The sequence below is a fragment of the Anser brachyrhynchus genome, assembly GCF_964034855.1.
Source record: "Anser brachyrhynchus genome assembly, chromosome: 14".
Lineage (NCBI taxonomy): Eukaryota > Metazoa > Chordata > Aves > Anseriformes > Anatidae > Anser > Anser brachyrhynchus.
The window spans coordinates 2,683,648-2,707,871 of NC_137709.1; the positions used below are offsets into that span (position 1 = coordinate 2,683,648).

At 48.5% G+C, this 24,224-nt stretch overlaps 2 protein-coding genes across 6 annotated transcripts in view; both read right to left on the minus strand.

Moving 5' to 3' along the window:
* FSTL4 (follistatin like 4) overlaps window positions 1-24,224 on the minus strand; it is a 363,109-nt gene that overhangs the window by 212,459 nt on the left and 126,426 nt on the right. Inside the window, exon 1 of one of the 5 annotated variants that reach the window (XM_080555472.1) lies at window positions 99-259. The exons of 3 other annotated variants lie outside the window; for them this stretch is intronic. The gene's annotated coding sequence lies outside the window, so the exon portion shown is untranslated. One more of the 5 variants, XM_080555476.1, reaches the window with a different exon arrangement.
* On the minus strand, window positions 19,521-24,130 carry LOC308177756 (uncharacterized protein). Its single transcript, XM_080555469.1, has 2 exons — window positions 20,569-24,130; window positions 19,521-20,432 (listed from the first exon to the last, which is right to left on the minus strand). The coding sequence occupies exon 1, from the start codon at window positions 24,123-24,125 to the stop codon at window positions 21,072-21,074; it is 3,054 nt and encodes a 1,017-aa protein (XP_080411595.1). The 5' UTR covers window positions 24,126-24,130; the 3' UTR covers window positions 19,521-20,432; window positions 20,569-21,071.

The following is a 24,224-nucleotide window of genomic DNA, read 5'->3' on the forward strand; positions in this document are numbered from 1 at the left end:
AAAAAAAAACACACACCCCTTTCCCCCGGCAGCTCTCCGCCGGGTACCCACGGGGACGCGGGGGGCGCTCCGGGCGCGGCCCCGAGGCGCGCACTCACCTGGGGCGCGGCGCCGGGCGGGACGGAGCGGCCGAAGGGGTGCGGCGGGGCCGGGGGCCGCGGGACGGCTCGGGCCGGGACGGGAGCGGCGGCGGCCGCGGAGGCGGGGGGGGGGCCGCGCCGGCCCTATTTCTGCTCTCCGGGTCCGGAGCCGCCTGACGTCACGGCCGCATTTGCATATTCCACCCAATCGCCGGCACCTGTGCGGGGCGCCGGGACCGCCCCCTCGGGGCAGCGGGGCGGGGGGGGGGGGGGGGGGGGGGGGGGGCCGCGCCGTCGGGGCTCGGAGCCCTGAGGCGAGGAAGCGGAGCCCTCACGGCGCGGCTCAGGGGGAGGGGGGGGTTGGGAAGGGGCAGCAGGGCCGCCCCCTCGGGGCACGGGGGTTGGGAGAGGGGCGGGGGGGGGGGGGGGTGCGCCCCCCCCCAGATTTCCACGCTACCCCCAGGCGCCCCCGTGTCGCGCCCTCCCGTCGTGGGCAGCCAGCCCCGGGGGGACGGGGGAGAAGTCCCCCGGGGGCACCAGGGCAAACCTCGAGGGGACGGGGGGGTCCCTTTGGGGCCTCGAGGGGACGGGGGGGGGTCCCTTTGGGGCCTCGAGGGGACGGGGGGGGGTCCCTTTGGGGCCTCGAGGGGACGGGGGGGGTCCCTTTGGGGCCCCCCAGCCCCGCGTTGGGACACCGGGACCACCGGCAGCTGGCGGTGGGACACGCGGCGCGGCCGGGGGCTGCTTCCAGTGCCGGGTAGCCGTGGCCATGCGGGAAGGCAAACGTTAACATTCGTTCTCTTCGCCGTCGCATCTGTTAAAAAAAAAAGAAAAAGGATCGATATAATCATTGCTCATTTCTTTTTTAGAAGGCGTTGAGTGTTTACGGGGGAGGAGTGGGGCTGTAAAGGGGGTTGGGGTGCTGGGTTTCAAAGGGGAATTAGGCACGAGCCGGATCCACCGCGAAGCAGCGGGTGCCCACAGTTACTAACAGAAGTCTAAAAGACCTCTTAAAACATGTCGCTCTCGGTGTTCCTTCCGATACAGAGCCCTACAGCTGGATCCTAGTGAATTAAATTGCATTTGTCATTGGCTTCAGCGTGCGAGGGACAGGACCCCCCTGCACAGCTCTTTAAGAAGACACGGGCAGCTCCCAGAAACCAGCTCTAGGCTGGAAGACAATCTGCTTGTTATCACATCAGGTCACAAAATTAGCCGTGAGCTTGTAGGAAGAGGCTCTTCCATGAGAGTAGGCTTGTTCATTATTAGTAGTGTTGTTCTCCGCAGGAGATACCAAGCAAGGTGCGCTTTCTGGGATTTTTCACACTTTTAGGTCTGGCCAGCTAAACGTTGCACCTCCGAAATATCTTCAGCATTTACCAAAAAAAAAAAAAAGAGTTTATTTAATGACTTGATGACTTGTAGGGACTCTTGTTTGCTCTGATTTCCTTCTTCCTAACAAGAATGATCTGAAATTGCTGATTTACGATTTGGATTAAAAACAGATAAATCACAAACGCGATTGGGAGCATCCACAGTGAATTGTGCATGGGCACTACAAAGTGGGTCCTTGTAGAGTGTTCTACAGGAACCAGCGAGTGCATATTTCATACCTGGCCTATAGGCTTAAGAGGTCCGGGGTTTAAAAAAAAATAAAACTGAAATCTAATCAGAGAAAAAACGGTATCTTCAGTGAGATCTTTTTCTCTTTCCTGCGGGAGAGGGAAAAAAAAATCAGCAAACAGAAATAATATCAGTGGAGACAACTCCTTCCCGTTTCCTGAAGGAAAGAAAGAAAAGTCTAACCACTTACCCACATCATTTATTCTGTGAAAATATCTTTCAGACTGTCTGTGTTGTCAGTTTGAGGTATTTAGTCATTTCTCTGTTTCTCTTAAAGTCGGACATGAACATGAGATGTATCAGGAGACACGTGAGGCATCCACGCAGCCCCTGTTTATTTATATCCGCACACGCCTGAGGACGCGGGGTGGGGAGGAAGTCAGGCTTCCTCACCCCGGACAGCTTGCTGGGGTGACGCTGGCTGCGACACGCTTGTAGCAGTTGGCACATTTTGCTCATTTTACATAATTCTGGTGCGGTTTTAAATGCACAGCCCGTGCCTGCTGCGTCTCCACGTGGCCCCTGGGGCTGAGATGAACGAGAGCGCGGCGAGGCAGCGCCGAGTCCCCAGACCCCAGGCCCCTGCCTGTGCCACCCCGTTTTTTTTTCCCACCCACCCCCCAAAAGCTGAAGCATCCAGAATGAAATTCGGCCACGCAAGCTGAATTTGGGGCAGAAAGGTATTCCCTTGGAATTACTGGGGAATTGCAGTATCAAGCTCGTTTTTTCCCCCCCAGAGGTGGTCCCCCTCCTCCTTCCACACAGCTCGGCTTCTCGAGGAGCAGGGGGCTGGAGAAAGCCACCCTAAACCAGGCCAAGCACACCCCACCTGGCCCCGAGCATGGGTGCTACCCAGGCCCCGCATCACGTACGCAGCTCTCCCCCGTCCTGCCCCGGGGAAAGCCAGTCCCTCCTATTTTACCCCATCCAAACCCAAGCCCCTTGCTTTAGACAGCTAAACAAGGAGCGGATTTGCCCCGGGCAGGTGATGGATTGGGCAATCCGGCTCACGCGAAGTGCCTGTCTGCTCCTCCATCAATTCCGGGTGACCGTGTCCCTAACCCAGCTCCCCGAGGAGCCCAGACTCCCCTCCCTGACGTTACAGGTGCACAGCCAGGTACCAACAGCCATTTTTGATGACTTCTCTTACGCGCTGGGCTCCTTCCCAATTCTCTGACATTCTGGTTCCAAATCTTTCCAGTTTCTCCCACCGCCTGAAACCATTTATAAACCCAAGCACCCTGCCTCGCACCCCCGTCCTCCAGCCAGCTCCGTCCCTTTCCTTTTCAAACGCCTGCAATTTGAGGCTAGTTAAGCTGCGGGAGGCAATCCTCGGCTGAGGAAGATGTGCTTGTCCTCACAGATGGCACCTTTTAAAAGCCCCTGGGACGTCTCTGCGCATCCCCAGAGCGGTGGGAGCTTTGCTGAGGGGGCGTCTGCTGTCCGCCTGGCTGCAAAGCCTGGGCAGAGCCAGCAGCTCTGCTACAGAGCAGGGCAAAGCTGATAAATTCTTCATCTTCAGGGCTGGATGAGTTTGAAGCAAAATAATTGTTGCTTTCCTTTGAACTGGGAATTGGAGAGGCCCAAAAACCAGTGACTGGAGCTAGAAGGATAAGAAAAAATAGATGGTTTTAAAGACAGACTTAGGAGGGGAGGATTCCTATTCAGAGAAAGGAGTTTGCAATTATTTTTTCATAAAAAGGCAGGACAGCCCACTGGAATGAGAATTAAGCACTCTCCCCCCACACACACGTAGGTTAAAAAATATAAAAACCAGACAACGATAAAGCAAGCGAAAGCACTCTGCAAGTGTAGGGGAGTTGAAGCTGCAAGTGGCGATACATTTAATAGGACTTGGGCAAAAACAGGGACTGTGAAATGGAGGCACCTGGGCCAGTCTTGGTCTCGTGTATCTGAGTGAGAGGAGCTGGAAATGTGCAAACTGTTGTCAGCTCTGACTGATGCGGCTTCAAGAGTCTGATGAGAAATTCTGAACGGCAGATTGGCAGCACAGAGCCCCGTGCCACTGACGATTCGATAGCGTGCAGGAATGACCACTGCAGTTAGCTTAAGGGAAAGAGTTTTGAAGAACAGATGGTCCTCTCTTATTGGGCTTAAAAAAAATTAAAAATCAAACAACAACAACAACAAAAAGGCAAAAAGAAACAGAGCAATGAGCGTAGCCAAGGCTCCCTGATTTTACCAGCAAAGGAATTAACTGGTATCCATCTGAAGTACTTCCAAAATCCAGCAAGTGATCTGCAGAAAGGAAGATGCGATTTTCTCTTTGAAAACTCAAACTTTGAACAACTCCCCACCTCTGTGTCCGATCCTGCTGTTTAAATGCAGTAATTAAACATGAGGTTTTAAAAGAACATTGTATTCATCGGGAACAAGAAGCTGAGGGAGTAATAGGACAACAAGATTCATGCTCATCACTTTTTGTTATTTGAACCAAAAGCCTAAATCAGACCTGATTAAACTAGGAACTCAAAACCAGATTCAACCCAAACTAGGGATATTAGACAAATACAAATGTGACAAGAGTCACGATTCAATTATTACGAGTCCATCTTTTAATTGCTCATTAAGATGGCAGTGTGTATCTTTGCCTACATACATTTAGCAAAGCCTTTTCACTTTGACAGCACATAAAATTCTCCATGCCAACTGTATATCTCTTACTTTTTATATCAACTTCAGAGTTGCCAGTTTTTCATTATCTTCTTGGTCACAAATTAATAAGGAGGAACAAATTTAATAGCAGCCTCAAACCTTTAGAGATTATGTCAGCCTTGTGTATCCATGCCAGTTAAATTACCATTTATTTCTGCTTAAATTTAATGCGGTCATCTTCATACAAACACACACATATTTAAAGCCTGCTCTCACGGTACAGCGTTAGCGCACCGAGAGGCTGCTCTGAAAAGCTGACATGGAGCTCAGACTTGAACCTTTCTAACCACGCAAGATGCAGCAGATGGAGAGGACCAAGGTCAAGAGCTGAAACCGGGCAGGATTTTGTGGGCGCCGTTCTCCTGGTGTGCTACAACCAGGACAGCCGTGGAGGAGCCTGCACACCAGAGGCATGTCCTTCAGGTGGTCAAAGTGGGTCAAGGCTCAGATCTAGAGAGGTGCTGCCCTTGGTGACCCAGTCTTCTCTGCCTCAATCATGTTTTAGCAAATTATTGCTCTGTTGGGTAAATGCCTCTGGATGCTGGCACAGCAGTGACCCACCTGGCCCCGGTGGTACGCGCAGCGCTTGGTCCCTGCCTCCGTAGCTGTCAGCCCAGGATAATAAAAAAATAAATCGTAAAAGATGTTTTATACCAAAGGAAATACTAAATGTAGAAGCAGTGCTTTGATTCATTTCACAGCTGTAGTCTTTTTTGATTTGTTCGTAATTTTCTACACTACTGCTTCCAATTTGATACTGTCTGGGTCCGGGATGACAATGCGAATGGGATAACAGATGATGAGCTCAAAATACTGAACACAATCATACTCGCCCTACGTGTACCCACAATCAATATGTCACTTGGAGGAAGGAACCATCAGCTACCGGGCAAAGTTTGGAATATCAAATGTCACAGGGACTCCAGGCACGTTTCTGAACTCCTAGGAGCTGTCAGTGCAGCAGGCTGGCTGCTCTGTATGGGACACGCGAACGGGTCGAGTAAATAACCTCAGATACCTGAGCTGAAGTAGTGGCAGCTTCCAGCACCCCCCTCCATTTCCAGCCCCGTGAAGTAGAGCGCAGAAGGCTGGTGGCTGTGATTCCCACAGCCAGGGGAGCAGGACCCCCAGCCAGCGACCCAGCTCGGGGCTTCGGAGCGGCACCTGTATTCCTCTGCTTTCCCATCTCTCAGTATTTTGTTGCTGTCCTCACCCAGATGCACAGCATCAAAGCCAGTGGACGGTGTTTATCTGAAGACAAAAAAGCACTTTGATCCACGGGCACGGTGGATAACAAGGCATTTAGCTTTTTTTTCCAAGCTCCTTGGCTATTTGTAAGTGCAGTCATGTCACAGCGAAGTCGTGGTGCGTATTCTGAAGCATATGGCGATCTTTTTTTTTCAACTTGTTTTTAAGAGTAACGGTAAAATGATGAGCTTTAGTGGGCTGAGAGGGCTCGGGCTTGCAGCAGGTGAGTGGGCGGCCGGGCGGAGGGAGGGGGCCGCTCATCCTCCTCGCCAAAACGCCCCGGGTCCGACGGGCAGGGGCAGGGGAATGAAGCGCGTGGAGATGAAAGAAAGCGCACCAAAGCTGAAGAAAAACCAGCGAGAAACGTGAGTCTGCCTCGTTTGAAACATTTGAAGTCTTCTGAAGCACCTTTGTGTTTTATCTCATCACTTAATAGGTTTCGCTTTACGCCAGCACATATCTGTGTGGTACGTGGAGTTCAAGAAATAGACGGGAGCGAGGGGGACTTGGCGACAGGTTCCTTAAACCCCCTCTGCAGACAGATGGCCAGGAAGCAGGCTGGGAGGCAGAGTGCAAGCAAGGAGGATGACGTTCTTCAAGAAAAATTAAGAAATGTAAATGGCACCGTCGCTGCCCGGAAAGACAAACTCTTGCAAAGCATTAGCCGGGCTCAGTTCAAAAAGCAAGGAAATGATTTAGAAGAGGACTGTGATCATTTACAATTTTTAAAGGTGAAAGGTGTGATTTTGGTAATACCTTAAAATTAAAAGGCCAGCCACTCTATCTTTAAAATGATGGTTTCTCTCCTGGAAGACTTATCTCATTGTCAGTCCATTAGCAGCCAACCAGAACCCATCCATACAAAAATAATTGGCTATTGATATACGGTAATGCTGAAAAGTTATTCTTATTTTTGTTCATTGCTACAGAAAGATGTCCTCTCTAGCTACACATTCAATCATTATAAATGCTGCTGCAAAAAAACTAAAAACACTTCTCAGAGATGGATTAAGATCTACTTCACAAATAAATACATTTTATCACTGAGAGAAGAGGCAAATGTCACTGGTACTGTCTTATACCCAGTGGAGACCACTTGCACAGGAATTTTCCCCTCCCGGTCAATGAACATCACCGGCTGTGCACGGCCCCCCCGCATCAGCCGGCTCCAGCGCAGGTCTGTACCTGCTGGGCACGCTTCAGGGGCTGCTCCGAACCACAGCTGCAGCCCCTCCTTTTTGACTGCAGGGAGCTAAAAGGGGCAAAAAAAAAAAAAAAAGACGTTTTACTCTAAAAGCACAGCGCCGCGTGGCTCTCGGCATGCTGTGCCGGCCACCGGCAGTGGCTACCGCTCTCGGCAGGGACCAAGGTCCCATCTGCAAGGGTCGCATCCTGCAAACCCCGAGTGCTTCCAGCAGGACCCGCTCCTGGAGGGGACAGGAGCAGGGGACAGCAGGACCTGCCACCGCCACCACTGTGCCCCGTAAGAGGTTATTTGTGCAGCGGTGGGGAGGTTTGTGCTCAGGCTGTTAGAGCCGCGCCGAGGTGGTGCCAGATGCTGCACTTGCCAGCTAAGCACCCCTCAAGAACAGCTAATAAAACTGGAGGACGTTAGGCTTTGTAATGCTGTATTTTAAAGATAAAAGAGTCTCTGGTTGGACTAGCGCTAAGATTTTTACTTCCTTGCAGACAGCTACTTGGCTGCTCTGTAACCCAATCTCGAGCCGAACCCAAACAACTAGTTATAAAACTCCAGCTCGAACGATGTGCAGGGAGATGGAAAAGGCAAAGGGGAGAAAGTGGGGAAATAATCTAGCTTGACAGAGAATTTTTGGGACTGTGGTTTTCGCCCATAGAAGAAATTTCTCACAGTTAAGGCTCAAACACACACCAGCAAGAAAGCAATGTGTTGAATGGCTTCCACAAATCTGTCTTGGGGCCATGGGTAGACATTGATTTTGGGCTGTTTTACCTTGTTTATGGCCATTCACTTGTAGCACTGCTTGATAAAATACTTTAAGTAAGAAAAAAATAATCTTACATTTGTTTTAGCTGCTTGTGGAATTATATTTCTGTAAGTATTTTACTTGTTTGGCCAAATTTCTACTACCAACAGTTTTCTGTTGCTTTGGAACTGCTTTTAGAAGCCTATCGCTCTTCATCATCACTCTGCTGAGTCTCTGTTACCCTTTTAGCAACAGTCTCTCCCACAGTAAAACGCTTTTTTTTCTTGTATCTTATTGTCCAGAATAACTCTTGGATATTACAGTCATCAATGTTTAGTACTAAATCATTTCCCTGCCAATTCCTTGTAATCAAATCTTCCACCAAGTCGATAGCAATAACGTTTTTATAAGGCATTGTCTCTCTCAACCTATTAGGTGCCTTCTGATCTTTGAATTTTCCATTCTGAAAGTAATAGATAGTGACCTGGAAAAAAGCATAAAGCCTGTTCATGTCGCCCAGCTTTGAGCAGCCATGTTATTGCTCACACCAACCAACCCTTTGAGTCGGAGCTCTGACTGCTTCCGACAGGTTACTTAATCACAGGAGTGACTTTCAGTTCCTGTAGAAAAAAAAATGCAAAATAAATAAAGGAGCTACCAGGCCCGCTAGAACCAACAGCGATATTTCTACTGCATTTAATGGCACCAGATGTTGGCTTTGCAGAATTATATGCGGCGGTACACTTGGTACATCTGTGCCGCGATGCAAATATGCCACCACAGCTCACGGGGAGATACTTAGCTGGTTTAAAGGCAGCCCTGCCAGCCGCAGCACTGCAGAGCCGAGCAGAGGGCTGCAAAATGCACCCCAGCCCTGAACTTTGATGTGAGCCATGAACTTGTGCGCAGCTGCGTGCAGGCACAGCCACGGTGCCATTAGCACCCGCGGCACCGATTCGGTGGCAGTGCAGGACGCCTGGGTGAGCTCTGCCTGAGGTTACTTGACCTGGCTTTAAATCTGCCTAGCGCTGCTGTTGATTTCTGGACTCCACCTCCACCACCACTTAATGGCACCTTCCCACTATGCACACCCCTCTGCTGTGATTTTAATGATACCAGAAGATCTCCCATAGCCATGAGGCAGTTGCCCATTGACTGACTTGGTTCTTTCACTCACAATCTTTCATTCACGATTCACTACTGAACCTGCAGTCAGTAAACCATCTTTATCTGGTAGCTTACCACTAAAGAACTAAACTACCTTGAAGCCGAGGAGTACTGGGTACAACACAGGCAGCGATGTATTTATGCTTTCTCAGTTTTATTTGGGCTTTGGGAGAGCTGTTGAAATGGGAAGAAAAGGAAGTTTTCTTCATTAGTTCATCTTTGTGTACTAACCTCAATATCACTCAGATATTGATGTCACGGCTCTCAATTTGTATTTTGTTTCCATACCCACGAGCAAAACCAATGGTGATTTTTAAGATACTTTAATTTATCTAACGCCAAGATACTATGAAGAAATAGCGATGGTCCAAAAGTGACCATACGCTGATGAGAGGGTTTCTCCCTAAGGAGGTCTGCGTGCCCTTACCCATCCAAAATACCGAGTATGTAGGTAATTGTCAGGCACTTACCATGTGCCAGTGCGGGTGACAGAGCTACGTCTGTGTAAGCCATAGTCAGGAGTTTCATTGATTCTGATGGGTAATTTATTTCTGACTCCGCAAGGCAACCCCTCAGAGACCAGCAGTCGATACCGGTAGAGGTGGATTAGCACAACAACACATCAGATGGGTCAGTGGGCAGGCGGGGTAGTTATTATTCCTATTAGCTCAGATACAAATGGAAAAGAAAGGAAAAAGTTAGTCTCAACAGCAGGCGGTATATATCTTGTTTCTCCTTTTTCTTTGACAGGGTTACAAAACATGCTGCTATTTATTTATTTTTAATATTAATGCATTTGGAACAGGGAGAAATAGAGATGGGGACAATGTATCTAGTCCCTATTCTCATCTCACCTTCCTTGTGTATTGCATAATTCCCTAACGTCTGGAAAACTGTTCAAAACTCCTCACTGTGTCAGCGTTTTCAGATCTCAGGGGATGAGACCCACAGCTAATATTCAAGACAATGTATTCCTGCCTGTGAATAATATGAAGAGCTGAATCCTTTTTATTCTTTACGTTTTTTGCCTCTCGCATGGCCTTAATGAAGATTTTGCAATCCTGCCTCCCTCGGGGCACACGGGTACAATCAAACATCTGCATTTAAATATACTCTCCCTGCCTCAAACCTCAAAATGAAAACAAAAAAACAGGAAATAATTCTTTCCTTCCAGGCTTCCTCAGCAACATACAAACAAGTCTCCTTAAGTAAGAGCAGCTTTAAGCCAAAAGCATGCCACAGCACAGAGAGGAGATGTGCTCAAGCTTAGAGGCCTCCACCCATTCAGCTGGCCTTGAAATATTTTGAAAATCCAACTTCTGTGCTCTAAAGACTACCTGAAATCTGGTTTTGAGCATTCTGCTGGAATGCACAGGGTGGCTGTTTTATCAGGGCAGTTTCTCCAAACCCCTGCTGTGAGAAAGGACACAAGTGTTCTTCCTCTAGCAAACAGAAACTTCCATGTCACTGTGTGTTTTCTTGAGAATAACCACGACTTATACTTCAAGCACATATTGACAGATCATTTCGATCTCAGTAGCCCCAGACTTCATCTCTAACCTGCATTTTTGCTTTGCTAGTTAATAGGTTTGAGTCCTGCATTCTTATTCAGATAAAGCCCCCAAGTGATGTGGGGTGACAATGAACAACTAGACCACGATTTGGTCCCCAGTGGGACTGGTTTATCTGGAGTAGTTTTTATGTCATTCAATTTTGTGAAGCTTGCCAAAACAGAGCTGGTCTGGAGAACGGGCAAGAGGTACACAGATATTCATGAATAAATAGATTAACCCTTTTCTTGTGATGTTTGGAAGGTCTTAAATATTCAGAGTTTCACAAATGTTAGATCATTGAGAAGCTCAGACTGGCCAGATGCTAAACATTACTCTCCTACTGGAAAAGTTCCAGGCGTTCAGGCAGAAATGATGCTCTGTGACCCCCGGGACCAGTCACCGATCCTAGCAGACATCCAGGAAGTAATCAAACTGGGAAGACTATAAAAGACTAACCTGCTGGCTGGGAATTATTTATCCAAGCTAGTTGGTGAATACTTATAAACAAGAAATACAATAGCACAGACTGGAGTAGGCTCAAAATTTATCCAAAATTAATAAATTGACCTATCCTACACACTGTGTTATTTTCTCTGACATTTTCACAAGCTACAAATCTGATAGTACAATTAAATGACAAGTTCAATCACTTCTTTATTTCATGTATATGTATATTATAATATTTTATAGCTGTATTACGGAAAAGACTGTTTACTCATGTTGTATCTTCCCTACCATAATTCAGAGCTTTGCTTGCCTAAGAAATTACTTGTCTGCATTTTGATTAAAAAAGCAAAACCTCATTGTTCCTGTGGCAAATGAATTCAGTCTTTAAATGAAACTCATTGTCACATCCTTTTCTATGCAGCAAAAGCATTCAGCTCCTGGAATGGTTTTAACCTCTAACACAGCACTTTTGTGTCTGTATCTGATCCAGCAATGATTCATTTTTCTTCCAAAGCTTCGTCAGTGTTTGGGCTCTGTACTTAGTTCTCAATGAACTGGCTATAACGCAGTAGTTACAGCTCCCTGGAAAATGACACACAGTAACTCTGTCAAGTTTTTTATTAGCTTGGATAGGTCTTTTATTTTAGCAAGGTCTTTTATTACCTTGGATAGCTTTGAACTAGGTTCTGAAGTGGATGAGTGAAGACCTGGAGATCCAATTTTATATCAAGAGCCATTAATTTTTTTAACCATAACCCCTTGATTATTGATAGGCTTTTGTTCTTTACTGTCATTGCACAACACATTGTTTGAAGTGAATCAGAGTGCACAAACTTCCACAATTACTCACCAGAGCTTGGATGGGTCATGGCAACCAGCTGGCAGAAGTGCTCTGACTTTCAGGATGCAAAAAGAAACACTCCAATGGTTCCCCCCCATCACCGTCCCTCCAGGTGCATTCAGCCCTAAAAATGACAGTTTTTTCTTCCACGCGTGCGAAGATCTGCTGTTTTGCAACACCCCTTGCATGTTCTAACAACCTCCTGGATCAATTAGCGGTGGGTGAATTCCAGATGACTTAGTGCAGATCAATACGCGGGTGCCTGAGGCTACGAAGTGCTGACTGGGGGTCTCTCAGCTGCGATGTCTGACTTGATGCATCTTTCAGCTTCTCGTCTTTCAGAAATGTCAAACTCTCTCTTCTGGCTGCAGATTTCACTTCCAGTTGAGCCAAATTGAATTGCTAGTTGTGTTTTCATAGGTGCTGCTCTAGCCTGGGAGATAATCGGATCCTTCCTGTTCTGTGGCATTTGTCAGAAAACATGGTAAGGATGTTATGGAGAAAGGAGGTGTCTGGAAATCTCAGGTGATGGTTATTCTTTTGTCCATTAATCCACATATATACGCAAAAGCACTTAATTTGGAGTAGCTTATTGTTCCACCTCAATAACTACATAGATCAGAACGGACTCCACCAAAAGAAATGAGCATGGATGAGCCAACAGGACCAGAATCAAGCTGCAGAAGTGCAGATACATGGGGGTGGGGGTGAGAGGGGACACACGACACTAATAAATGGAATTTCATTGATGTCAAGGTCTCAAAAATGGTATAAGGTCTTTCTTCAGTAGCATACAATTCCCTTCAAGACCATTTCCCTTTAGTCTAGTAGCCACTCTCTTCATCTGTATTCTTTGAGTCACATTTTTATGGCTTCAAACTTAAAAGGAAGTTGTATTTGAAGCTTGAACCAATTCAGACTTCCAGGTAACTGAAGTCAGCCTATGACTACAACTTGACAAAGCTTAATGCTTCTATTTGAATCAGTCTTATTTACAAATCAAACAAACTCATATCAAACTGACTGCTTTCACATTTAGGCTCTTTTGCCTTAGATTTATTCCTGCATGGGGCTGTGACATGTGACATTTTGCTATGTTGTTCCTTGGATTATTTACACCATGGAGGCATCCAGAGACCTATGTCACACAACAAATGCCCACAGTATTGGTAATATAACAATCAGTTACGATGATCCCCAGGCGCATTTGAGCTGTTGGATAAATGGAAATCCATGTAGCCACAAGGAGCTGCTTGGCAAAAATCCAGCCGTAGACTTGGCACAAAAGAAAAATAAACCATGTTTTCTCTTTAATGTTACAGACCCTTCTTGGACCTCGTATCCGTACTGCAGCCATGGCCAAGCAGCAGGGCTGGGAGCTGGCACGGCACCTGCAGAAGGTCAGCGAGGAGCTGGGTGAGGGGAAGTGATGGGAGGCGGCTGGATGATGATGTCCTCCTTTCTGGGGAGCCAAAGTCAGCGCAGTTTGGCAGGATCTCGCCCTCTCTGCACAGTACCGATGGCCACAGCATGTCCTTGTGGGATCTCATTGTTGTGGTTTAACCCGGCTGGCAGCTAAACACCACACAGCCGTTCGCTCACCCTCCCCCCTCCCTCTCTGGGATGGGGGGAGAGAAACGGGAAAGTGAAGCCTGTGAGTTGAGATAAAGACAGTTTATTAAGACAGGAAAATAATAATAACAATAATAATAATAATAGTGATAATGGTAATAGTATTAACAATAATAATGTGTAAGAAAACAAGTGATGCACAATGCAATTGCTCACCACCCGCTGACCGATGCCCAGCCTATTCCCGAGCAGCCGGCCCCCCCACCCCGGCCAGCCACCCCTATATATTGTTTAGCATGACGTCAGATGGTATGGAATACCCCTTTGGCCAGTTTGGGTCAGCTGTCCTGGGTCTGTCCCCTCCCAGCTCCTGCTGCACCCCCAGCCTGCTCGCTGGCAGGACAAAGCGAGAAGCCGAAAAGTCCTTGGCCTGGTGTAAACACTGCTCTGCAACAATTAAAACATCAGCATGTTATCAGCGCTCTTCTCATCCTAATCCAAAACATAGCACCCTACCAGCTACTATGAGGGAACATTAACTCTGTCCTAACTGGAACCAGGACAGATATCCACCCCTTATTCCATACCATTTATGTCATGCTCAGGTTACACTCTGTCCAATACATTCTAATTAATCACCATTTTCATCTATGATATATAGCAATCATGGTAGTGATGACATACATTATTATATAATAATTAACATACTACAATTCAACTCATGGGCTATTCTCACCCAGTATCAAATCCCCTTGAGGTACACACCGGACCTCCCCATTCTTTTGCATTACCCACCAAGTGCATCCAGGTCCCTGAGCAAAAGCAATTCCACGAATGGGTTTGCCTTTTCCTGAGGCAGGAGTAGCCCAGACTGTTTTACCCAGCATGTTTCTTACGTGCACTACAGGAACTTTATCCCCTTCTACAGTGCGTAACAGGTTTGATTGGGCAGGTCCAGCTCGGTTGGCAGATCCCCTGGTATTGACTAACCAGGTGGCCTTTGCCAAATGTGTATCCCAATTTTTGAATGTCCCAGCACCCATTGCTTTCAGTGTAGTCTTCAACAGTCCATTGTATCGTTCAACTTTTCCAGAGGCTGGTGCATGATAGGGGATGTGATACACCCACTCAATACCATGTTCTTTGGCCCAAGTGTCTATAAGGTTGTTTCGGAAATGAGTCCCGTTGTCTGACTCAATTCTCTCTGGGGTGCCATGTCGCCATAAGACTTGCTTTTCAAGGCCCAGGATAGTGTTCCGGGCGGTGGCATGGGGCACAGGATATGTTTCCAGCCATCCGGTGGTTGCTTCCACCATTGTAAGTACGTGGCGCTTGCCGTTGCGGGTTTGAGGGAGTGTGATGTAATCAATCTGCCAGGCCTCTCCATATTTATATTTCAGCCATCGTCCTCCATACCAAAGAGGTTTTGACCGTTTGGCTTGCTTGATTGCAGCACATGTTTCACAGTCATGAATAACCTGTGCTATAGTGTCCATGGTCAGGTCCACCCCTCGATCACGAGCCCATCTGTAGGTTGCATCTCTACCTTGATGGCCTGAGGTGTCATGGGCCCATCGGGCTATAAATAATTCACCTTTATGTTGCCAGTCCAGGTCCACCTGAGCCACTTCAATCTTAGCAGCCTGATCCACCTGCTGGTTGTTTTGGTGTTCTTCAGTAGCCCGATTCTTGGGCACATGAGCATCTACATGGCGTACCTTTACAACCAGGTTCTCTACCCGGGCAGCAATATCTTGCCACAATGCCGCAGCCCAGATGGGCTTGCCCCTGCGCTGCCAGTTGTTCTGCTTCCATTGCTGTAACCACCCCCACAGGGCATTTGCTACCATCCATGAATCAGTATAGAGATAGAGAACTGGCCACTTTTCTCGTTCAGCAATATCTAAAGCCAGCTGAATGGCTTTTACTTCTGCAAACTGACTCGATTCACCTTCTCCCTCAGCAGCTTCTGCAACTCGTCGTGTAGGACTCCATACAGCAGCTTTCCATCTCCGATGCTTTCCCACAATACGACAGGACCCGTCAGTGAACAAGGCATATTTCTTCTCATTTTCCGGTAGCTTGTTGTACAGGGGGGCTTCTTCAGCACGAACCACCTCCTCCTCTGGTGATATCCCAAAGTATTTGCCTTCTGGCCAGTCCATAATCACCTCCAAGATTCCTGGGCGACTGGGGTTTCCTATTCGAGCCCGCTGAGTAATCAGTGCAACCCACTTGCTCCATGTAGCATCAGTTGCATGATGCGTAGAGGGGACCCTTCCTTTGAACATCCAGCCTAGTACCGGCAGTCGGGGTGCCAGGAGGAGCCGCGCTTCAGTACCGACCACTTCCGAAGCAGATCGAACTCCTTCATATGCTGCCAATATCTCCTTTTCAGTTGGAGTATAGCGGGCTTCAGATCCTCTGTATCCCCGACTCCAAAACCCCAGGGGTCGACCTCGAGTTTCCCCAGGTTCTTTCTGCCAGAGGCTCCAGGTGGGACCATTCTCTCCGGCTGCGGTGTAGAGCACATTCTTTACATCTGGTCCTGTTCGGACTGGCCCGAGGGCTACTGCATGAACTATTTCCTGCTTAATTTGTTCAAAGGCTTGTCGTTGCTCAGGGCCCCATTCAAAAGCATTCTTCTTACGGGTTACTTGGTAGAGCGGGTTTACAATCAGACTGTAATTTAGAATATGCATTCTCCAAAACCCCACGACACCTAGGAAAGTTTGTGTTTCTTTTTTGCTAGTTGGTGGAGACATAGCTGTTATTTTGTTGATCACATCCATTGGGATTTGACGGCGTCCATCTTGCCATTTTATTCCTAAAAACTGGATCTCTCGTGCAGGTCCTTTAACTTTATTCTGTTTTATGGCAAAACCGGCCTTCAGAAGGATTTGGACTATTTTCTTCCCTTTCTCGAAAACTTCTTCTGCAGTGTCACCCCACACAATGATGTCATCGATGTACTGCAGGTGTTCAGGAGCTTCCCCCTGCTCCAGCGCAGACTGGATCAGTCCATGGCAAATGGTAGGGCTGTGTTTCCACCCCTGGGGCAGCCGATTCCAAGTATATTGGACTCCCCTCCAAGTGAAAGCAAACTGTGGCCTGCACTGTGCTGCTAGAGGGATGGAGAAAAATGCATTAGCGATATCAATTGTGGCATACCACTTGGCTGCCTTTGATTCCAGTTCATACTGGAGTTCTAGCATGTCCGGCACTGCAGCACTCAGTGGTGGCGTGACTTCGTTCAGGCCACGATAGTCCACTGTTAGTCTCCACTCACCATTAGACTTTCGCACTGGCCATATGGGACTATTAAAAGGTGAATGAGTCTTGCTGATCACTCCTTGGCTCTCCAGTTGACGAATTAGCTTATGGATGGGACTCAGGGAGTCTCGGTTGGTGCGATATTGCCGCCGGTGCACAGTTGTGGTAGCGATCGGCACTTGCTGTTCTTCAACCCTCAGCAACCCCACAACAGAAGGGTCCTCTGAGAGACCGGGCAAGGTAGACAACTGTTTAATGTCCTCTGTCTCCAAAGCAGCTATGCCAAAAGCCCAGCGGAACCCTTTTGGGTCCTTGAAATATCCTCTTCTAAGATAGTCTATGCCAAGGATGCACGGAGCATCTGGGCCAGTCACAATACGGTGCTTTTGCCACTCATTACCGGTTAGACTCACTTCAGCCTCCAATACAGTTAACTGCTGGGATCCCCCCGTCACACCATAAATACAGATGGGCTCTGGCCCTTTATAGCTTGATGGCATTAGAGTACATTGTGCACCGGTGTCTACCAAAGCCTTATACTTCTGTGCGTCTGACGTGCCAGGCCATCGAATCCACACAGTCCAATAAACTCGATTGTCCCTTTCCTCCCCCTGGCTGGAGGCAGGGCCCCTCTAGTCCTGGTCAGAATCTTCATTTCTGTGTTTAAAGGACTGCCTGCTGGAAGTTGGAGCAGCAAACCTTTCAGAGAACTCCTTTTTCCCAATTGTTTTCCTTTGCAATTCACGTACCCGTGCCTCTAGGGTCGCAGTAGATTTTCCATCCCATTTTCTCATGTCCTCTCCATGGTCACGTAGGTAAAACCACAGGGTGGCGCGGTGTGTGTGCCCACCATATTGTCTTCCTTGCATAGATGAACGTTTACCCCTAATAGCTGAGACACTGGTTTGTACAGGTGGGGAGGAAAATAAACTCTCTTTAAGTTGGTGGATCTCTTCAGAAAGTTTCTCCAAGGTATTCTCTTTTAGCTGGTGGACACTAGTTCGTTCAGGTGAAGGGGAAGATAATCTTTCTTCAAGTTGGTGGATCTTTTCAGAAAGTTTCTCCAAAGCATTCTCTTTTAGCTGGTGGACACTGGTTCGTTCAGGTGAAGGGGAAGATAATCTTTCTTCAAGTTGGTGGATCTTTTCAGAAAGTTTCTCCAAAGCATTCTCTTTTAGCTGGTGGACACTGGTTCGTTCAGGTGAAGGGGAAGATAATCTTTCTTCAAGTTGGTGGATCTTTTCAGAAAGTTTCTCTAAAGCATTCTCTTTTAGCTGGTGGACACTGGTTCGTTCAGGTGGAGGGGAAGATAAATTCTCTTTAAGTTGGTGGACCTCTTCAGAGAGTTTCTCCACAGCTGAGACACAGGCCTTTAGGGAAGAGGAGAGATTTCCTTCGTACTGCCGGAGTATTTTAGTCACTTCATTCACTGTGGGATTCTCCTCCGTTTTCCAGGCTAGTATTGCCAATGAGTTGGCATATGATGATGGGGCACTCCGTACAAACTTCCGCCACATGGGTGGTGTACACTGGACTGCATCTGGATCTGCGGATGTTTGTGCGTCATCTAGGTCCTTATAAATTACTTCCCGTACAGCCAATTCCCTCAGGTACTGAATTCCCTTCTCCATGGTGGTCCATTTGCTTGGTAAACATACAAGTTCTTCCTTGAAGAGATACCTTTCCTTCACAGCTGACAGGAGACGCCTCCAGAGGCTGCGAGATTGTGCTCCATCTCCAATTGCTTTGTCAATGCATGCGTCCCTAGCAAGGGATCCCAGCCGCCTGGCTTCCTTGCCCTCCAATTCCACATAATTGGCTCCCGTGTCCCAGCACCGGAGCAGCCAGGTGACAAGCTGCTCGCCTATACAGCGACCAAAATCTTTTCGCACATCTCGTAGCTCACGCTGGTATAGAGTCCGGGTAATTACTGTTGATTTTTCGACATCCTCATCCTCATCTTCAGTCTTCTGCACCTTTGATGGCCGGTGTAGAGTCCGGGTAGTTACTGTTGATTTTCCGACATCCTCATCCTCATCTTCAGTCTCCTGCACCTTTGATGGCTGGTATGGAGTCCGGGTAGTTACTGTTGATTTTTCGCCATCCTCATCCTCATCTTCAGTCTCCTGCACCTTTGATGGCCCAGCCTCGTCTTCACTTCGCCCAGACTTAGCAGAAGACTGTCTGCGTTTTAAACGACCTGAGCCTCTATACCATTTTTTCACCTTGTCTACAGGGGCAACTTGCACTGCTACAGCTCGTTTCTCTGACCCAGCCACAGGGTCTGCCACAGGGGTTGGAATACCCTCTGCGGGGTCAACTTGCACTGCTACAGCTCGTTTCTCTGACCCAGACACAGGGTCTGCCACAGGGCTTGGAATACACTCTGCGGGGTCAACTTGCACTGCTACAGCTCGTTTCTCTGACCCAGACACAGGGTCTGCCACAGGGGTTGGGATACCCTCTGCGGGGTCAACTTGCACTGCTACAGCTCGTTTCTCTGACCCAGCCACAGGAGTGGGAGCAGCTGCACGAGCTGGGGCAGCTGCAGGAGCTGGGGCAGCTGCAGGAGCTGGAGCGGCTGCAGGAGCTGGAGCTGGAGCTGGAGCGGCTGCAGGAGCTGGAGCTGGAGTAGCTGCAGGAGCTGGAACTGGAGCGGCTGCAGGAGCTGGAGCGGCTGCAGGAGCTGGAGCTGGAGTAGCTGCAGGAGCTGGAACTGGAGCGGCTGCAGGAGCTGGAGCTGGAGCTGGAGCGGCTGCAGGAGCTGGAGCTGGAGTAGCTGCAGGAGCTGGAACTGGAGCGGCTGCAGGAGCTGGAGCTGGAGTAGCTGCAGGAGCTGGAACTGGAGCGGCTGCAGGAGCTGGAGCTGGAGTAGCTGCAGGAGCTGGAACTGGAGCGGCTGCAGGAGCTGCAGCTGGAGTAGCTGCAGGAGCTGGAACTGGAGCGGCTGCAGGAGCTGGAGCTGGAGTAGCTGCAGGAGCTGCAGCTGGAGTGGCTGCAGGAGCTGGAACGGCTGCAGGAGCTGGAGCTAGGTTGCTAATAACATCAATTGCAGCTCGATAGGCACAAGCCAGACCCCAGCACGCTACAGTGATTTGTGTCACTTTGGAACTGCCAGAGTCATGACACCTTTTTTTCAAGCATTCTGCCAGCTTTTTAGGATTTTGCAGTTGTTCAGGGGTGAATGTCCAAAACACTGGAGGTGACCACTGCTCTAGAAACCTGCCCATATCCTCCCACACTCCCTGCCACTCGCAACTACCCCGCCTCAAGACAGATCTCCGGATGAGATTCCTAAGTAGTTGTTTAACCCTCCACAAAATCTGAAGCGCATTCAGGAGACATAACAACAAGAGCAGGCTGGTCTGAGTATCCCAAGGATATTCAACATCTCGGAGAACCACCGTAACTAACTCGGGGGATAAGAGGGTGGTGGTGAAGGAGAAAGGGAGAGTGAACAGGTAGGGAAACATGTCTTCCCCTGTCCCCTTCACAGATTGGCTCCCTAACGAAAACAGGCAATAGGTGTAATTGCTAATAGTTTCCGAGATATGGGTTCCAAAGTATAGAGTCGACGTCAGTGCTGAGTACAAATACCAGGTTAAAGTCATGACCAGATATCTCATCATTTCATAAGCCATTGCTACACCGCACAGTACCATAACAATCTTAAACCAGGGCCCGGAAAGGATAAACAGTGCAACAGGGAGCACATACAGAAAGTAACGCACCATAAAACTCAATTTGGAATACAGGTACAGCAGACTGGAGATTAAGGCAATCAACATCGTGACTAGCAACTATTAAGCAGGTCCAATACTTATACCAATTTTAGTTTAACACACTCTGGTCAGATTTGTCGATATCTCAACCCTTCGGGCCCCACGTTGGGCGCCAAAAAGACTGTTGTGGTTTAACCCGGCTGGCAGCTAAACACCACACAGCCGTTCGCTCACCCTCCCCCCTCCCTCTCTGGGATGGGGGGAGAGAAACGGGAAAGTGAAGCCTGTGAGTTGAGATAAAGACAGTTTATTAAGACAGGAAAATAATAATAACAATAATAATAATAATAGTGATAATGGTAATAGTATTAACAATAATAATGTGTAAGAAAACAAGTGATGCACAATGCAATTGCTCACCACCCGCTGACCGATGCCCAGCCTATTCCCGAGCAGCCGGCCCCCCCACCCCGGCCAGCCACCCCTATATATTGTTTAGCATGACGTCAGATGGTATGGAATACCCCTTTGGCCAGTTTGGGTCAGCTGTCCTGGGTCTGTCCCCTCCCAGCTCCTGCTGCACCCCCAGCCTGCTCGCTGGCAGGACAAAGCGAGAAGCCGAAAAGTCCTTGGCCTGGTGTAAACACTGCTCTGCAACAATTAAAACATCAGCATGTTATCAGCGCTCTTCTCATCCTAATCCAAAACATAGCACCCTACCAGCTACTATGAGGGAACATTAACTCTGTCCTAACTGGAACCAGGACAGATATCCACCCCTTATTCCATACCATTTATGTCATGCTCAGGTTACACTCTGTCCAATACATTCTAATTAATCACCATTTTCATCTATGATATATAGCAATCATGGTAGTGATGACATACATTATTATATAATAATTAACATACTACAATTCAACTCATGGGCTATTCTCACCCAGTATCAAATCCCCTTGAGGTACACACCGGACCTCCCCATTCTTTTGCATTACCCACCAAGTGCATCCAGGTCCCTGAGCAAAAGCAATTCCACGAATGGGTTTGCCTTTTCCTGAGGCAGGAGTAGCCCAGACTGTTTTACCCAGCATGTTTCTTACGTGCACTACAGGAACTTTATCCCCTTCTACAGTGCGTAACAGGTTTGATTGGGCAGGTCCAGCTCGGTTGGCAGATCCCCTGGTATTGACTAACCAGGTGGCCTTTGCCAAATGTGTATCCCAATTTTTGAATGTCCCAGCACCCATTGCTTTCAGTGTAGTCTTCAACAGTCCATTGTATCGTTCAACTTTTCCAGAGGCTGGTGCATGATAGGGGATGTGATACACCCACTCAATACCATGTTCTTTGGCCCAAGTGTCTATAAGGTTGTTTCGGAAATGAGTCCCGTTGTCTGACTCAATTCTCTCTGGGGTGCCATGTCGCCATAAGACTTGCTTTTCAAGGCCCAGGATAGTGTTCCGGGCGGTGGCATGGGGCACAGGATATGTTTCCAGCCATCCGGTGGTTGCTTCCACCATTGTAAGTACGTGGCGCTTGCCGTTGCGGGTTTGAGGGAGTGTGATGTAATCAATCTGCCAGGCCTCTCCATATTTATATTTCAGCCATCGTCCTCCATACCAAAGAGGTTTTGACCGTTTGGCTTGCTTGATTGCAGCACATGTTTCACAGTCATGAATAACCTGTGCTATAGTGTCCATGGTCAGGTCCACCCCTCGATCACGAGCCCATCTGTAGGTTGCATCTCTACCTTGATGGCCTGAGGTGTCATGGGCCCATCGGGCTATAAATAATTCACCTTTATGTTGCCAGTCCAGGTCCACCTGAGCCACTTCAATCTTAGCAGCCTGATCCACCTGCTGGTTGTTTTGGTGTTCTTCAGTAGCCCGATTCTTGGGCACATGAGCATCTACATGGCGTACCTTTACAACCAGGTTCTCTACCCGGGCAGCAATATCTTGCCACAATGCCGCAGCCCAGATGGGCTTGCCCCTGCGCTGCCAGTTGTTCTGCTTCCATTGCTGTAACCACCCCCACAGGGCATTTGCTACCATCCATGAATCAGTATAGAGATAGAGAACTGGCCACTTTTCTCGTTCAGCAATATCTAAAGCCAGCTGAATGGCTTTTACTTCTGCAAACTGACTCGATTCACCTTCTCCCTCAGCAGCTTCTGCAACTCGTCGTGTAGGACTCCATACAGCAGCTTTCCATCTCCGATGCTTTCCCACAATACGACAGGACCCGTCAGTGAACAAGGCATATTTCTTCTCATTTTCCGGTAGCTTGTTGTACAGGGGGGCTTCTTCAGCACGAACCACCTCCTCCTCTGGTGATATCCCAAAGTATTTGCCTTCTGGCCAGTCCATAATCACCTCCAAGATTCCTGGGCGACTGGGGTTTCCTATTCGAGCCCGCTGAGTAATCAGTGCAACCCACTTGCTCCATGTAGCATCAGTTGCATGATGCGTAGAGGGGACCCTTCCTTTGAACATCCAGCCTAGTACCGGCAGTCGGGGTGCCAGGAGGAGCTGCGCTTCAGTACCGACCACTTCCGAAGCAGATCGAACTCCTTCATATGCTGCCAATATCTCCTTTTCAGTTGGAGTATAGCGGGCTTCAGGTCCTCTGTATCCCCGACTCCAAAACCCCAGGGGTCGACCTCGAGTTTCCCCAGGTTCTTTCTGCCAGAGGCTCCAGGTGGGACCATTCTCTCCGGCTGCGGTGTAGAGCACATTCTTTACATCTGGTCCTGTTCGGACTGGCCCGAGGGCTACTGCATGAACTATTTCCTGCTTAATTTGTTCAAAGGCTTGTCGTTGCTCAGGGCCCCATTCAAAAGCATTCTTCTTACGGGTTACTTGGTAGAGCGGGTTTACAATCAGACTGTAATTTGGAATATGCATTCTCCAAAACCCCACGACACCTAGGAAAGTTTGTGTTTCTTTTTTGCTAGTTGGTGGAGACATAGCTGTTATTTTGTTGATCACATCCATTGGGATTTGACGGCGTCCATCTTGCCATTTTATTCCTAAAAACTGGATCTCTCGTGCAGGTCCTTTAACTTTATTCTGTTTTATGGCAAAACCGGCCTTCAGAAGGATTTGGACTATTTTCTTCCCTTTCTCGAAAACTTCTTCTGCAGTGTCACCCCACACAATGATGTCATCGATGTACTGCAGGTGTTCAGGAGCTTCCCCCTGCTCCAGCGCAGACTGGATCAGTCCATGGCAAATGGTAGGGCTGTGTTTCCACCCCTGGGGCAGCCGATTCCAAGTATATTGGACTCCCCTCCAAGTGAAAGCAAACTGTGGCCTGCACTGTGCTGCTAGAGGGATGGAGAAAAATGCATTAGCGATATCAATTGTGGCATACCACTTGGCTGCCTTTGATTCCAGTTCATACTGGAGTTCTAGCATGTCCGGCACTGCAGCACTCAGTGGTGGCGTGACTTCGTTCAGGCCACGATAGTCCACTGTTAGTCTCCACTCACCATTAGACTTTCGCACTGGCCATATGGGACTATTAAAAGGTGAATGAGTCTTGCTGATCACTCCTTGGCTCTCCAGTTGACGAATTAGCTTATGGATGGGACTCAGGGAGTCTCGGTTGGTGCGATATTGCCGCCGGTGCACAGTTGTGGTAGCGATCGGCACTTGCTGTTCTTCAACCCTCAGCAACCCCACAACAGAAGGGTCCTCTGAGAGACCAGGCAAGGTAGACAACTGTTTAATGTCCTCTGTCTCCAAAGCAGCTATGCCAAAAGCCCAGCGGAACCCTTTTGGGTCCTTGAAATATCCTCTTCTAAGATAGTCTATGCCAAGGATGCACGGAGCATCTGGGCCAGTCACAATACGGTGCTTTTGCCACTCATTACCGGTTAGACTCACTTCAGCCTCCAATACAGTTAACTGCTGGGATCCCCCCGTCACACCATAAATACAGATGGGCTCTGGCCCTTTATAGCTTGATGGCATTAGAGTACATTGTGCACCGGTGTCTACCAAAGCCTTATACTTCTGTGCGTCTGACGTGCCAGGCCATCGAATCCACACAGTCCAATAAACTCGATTGTC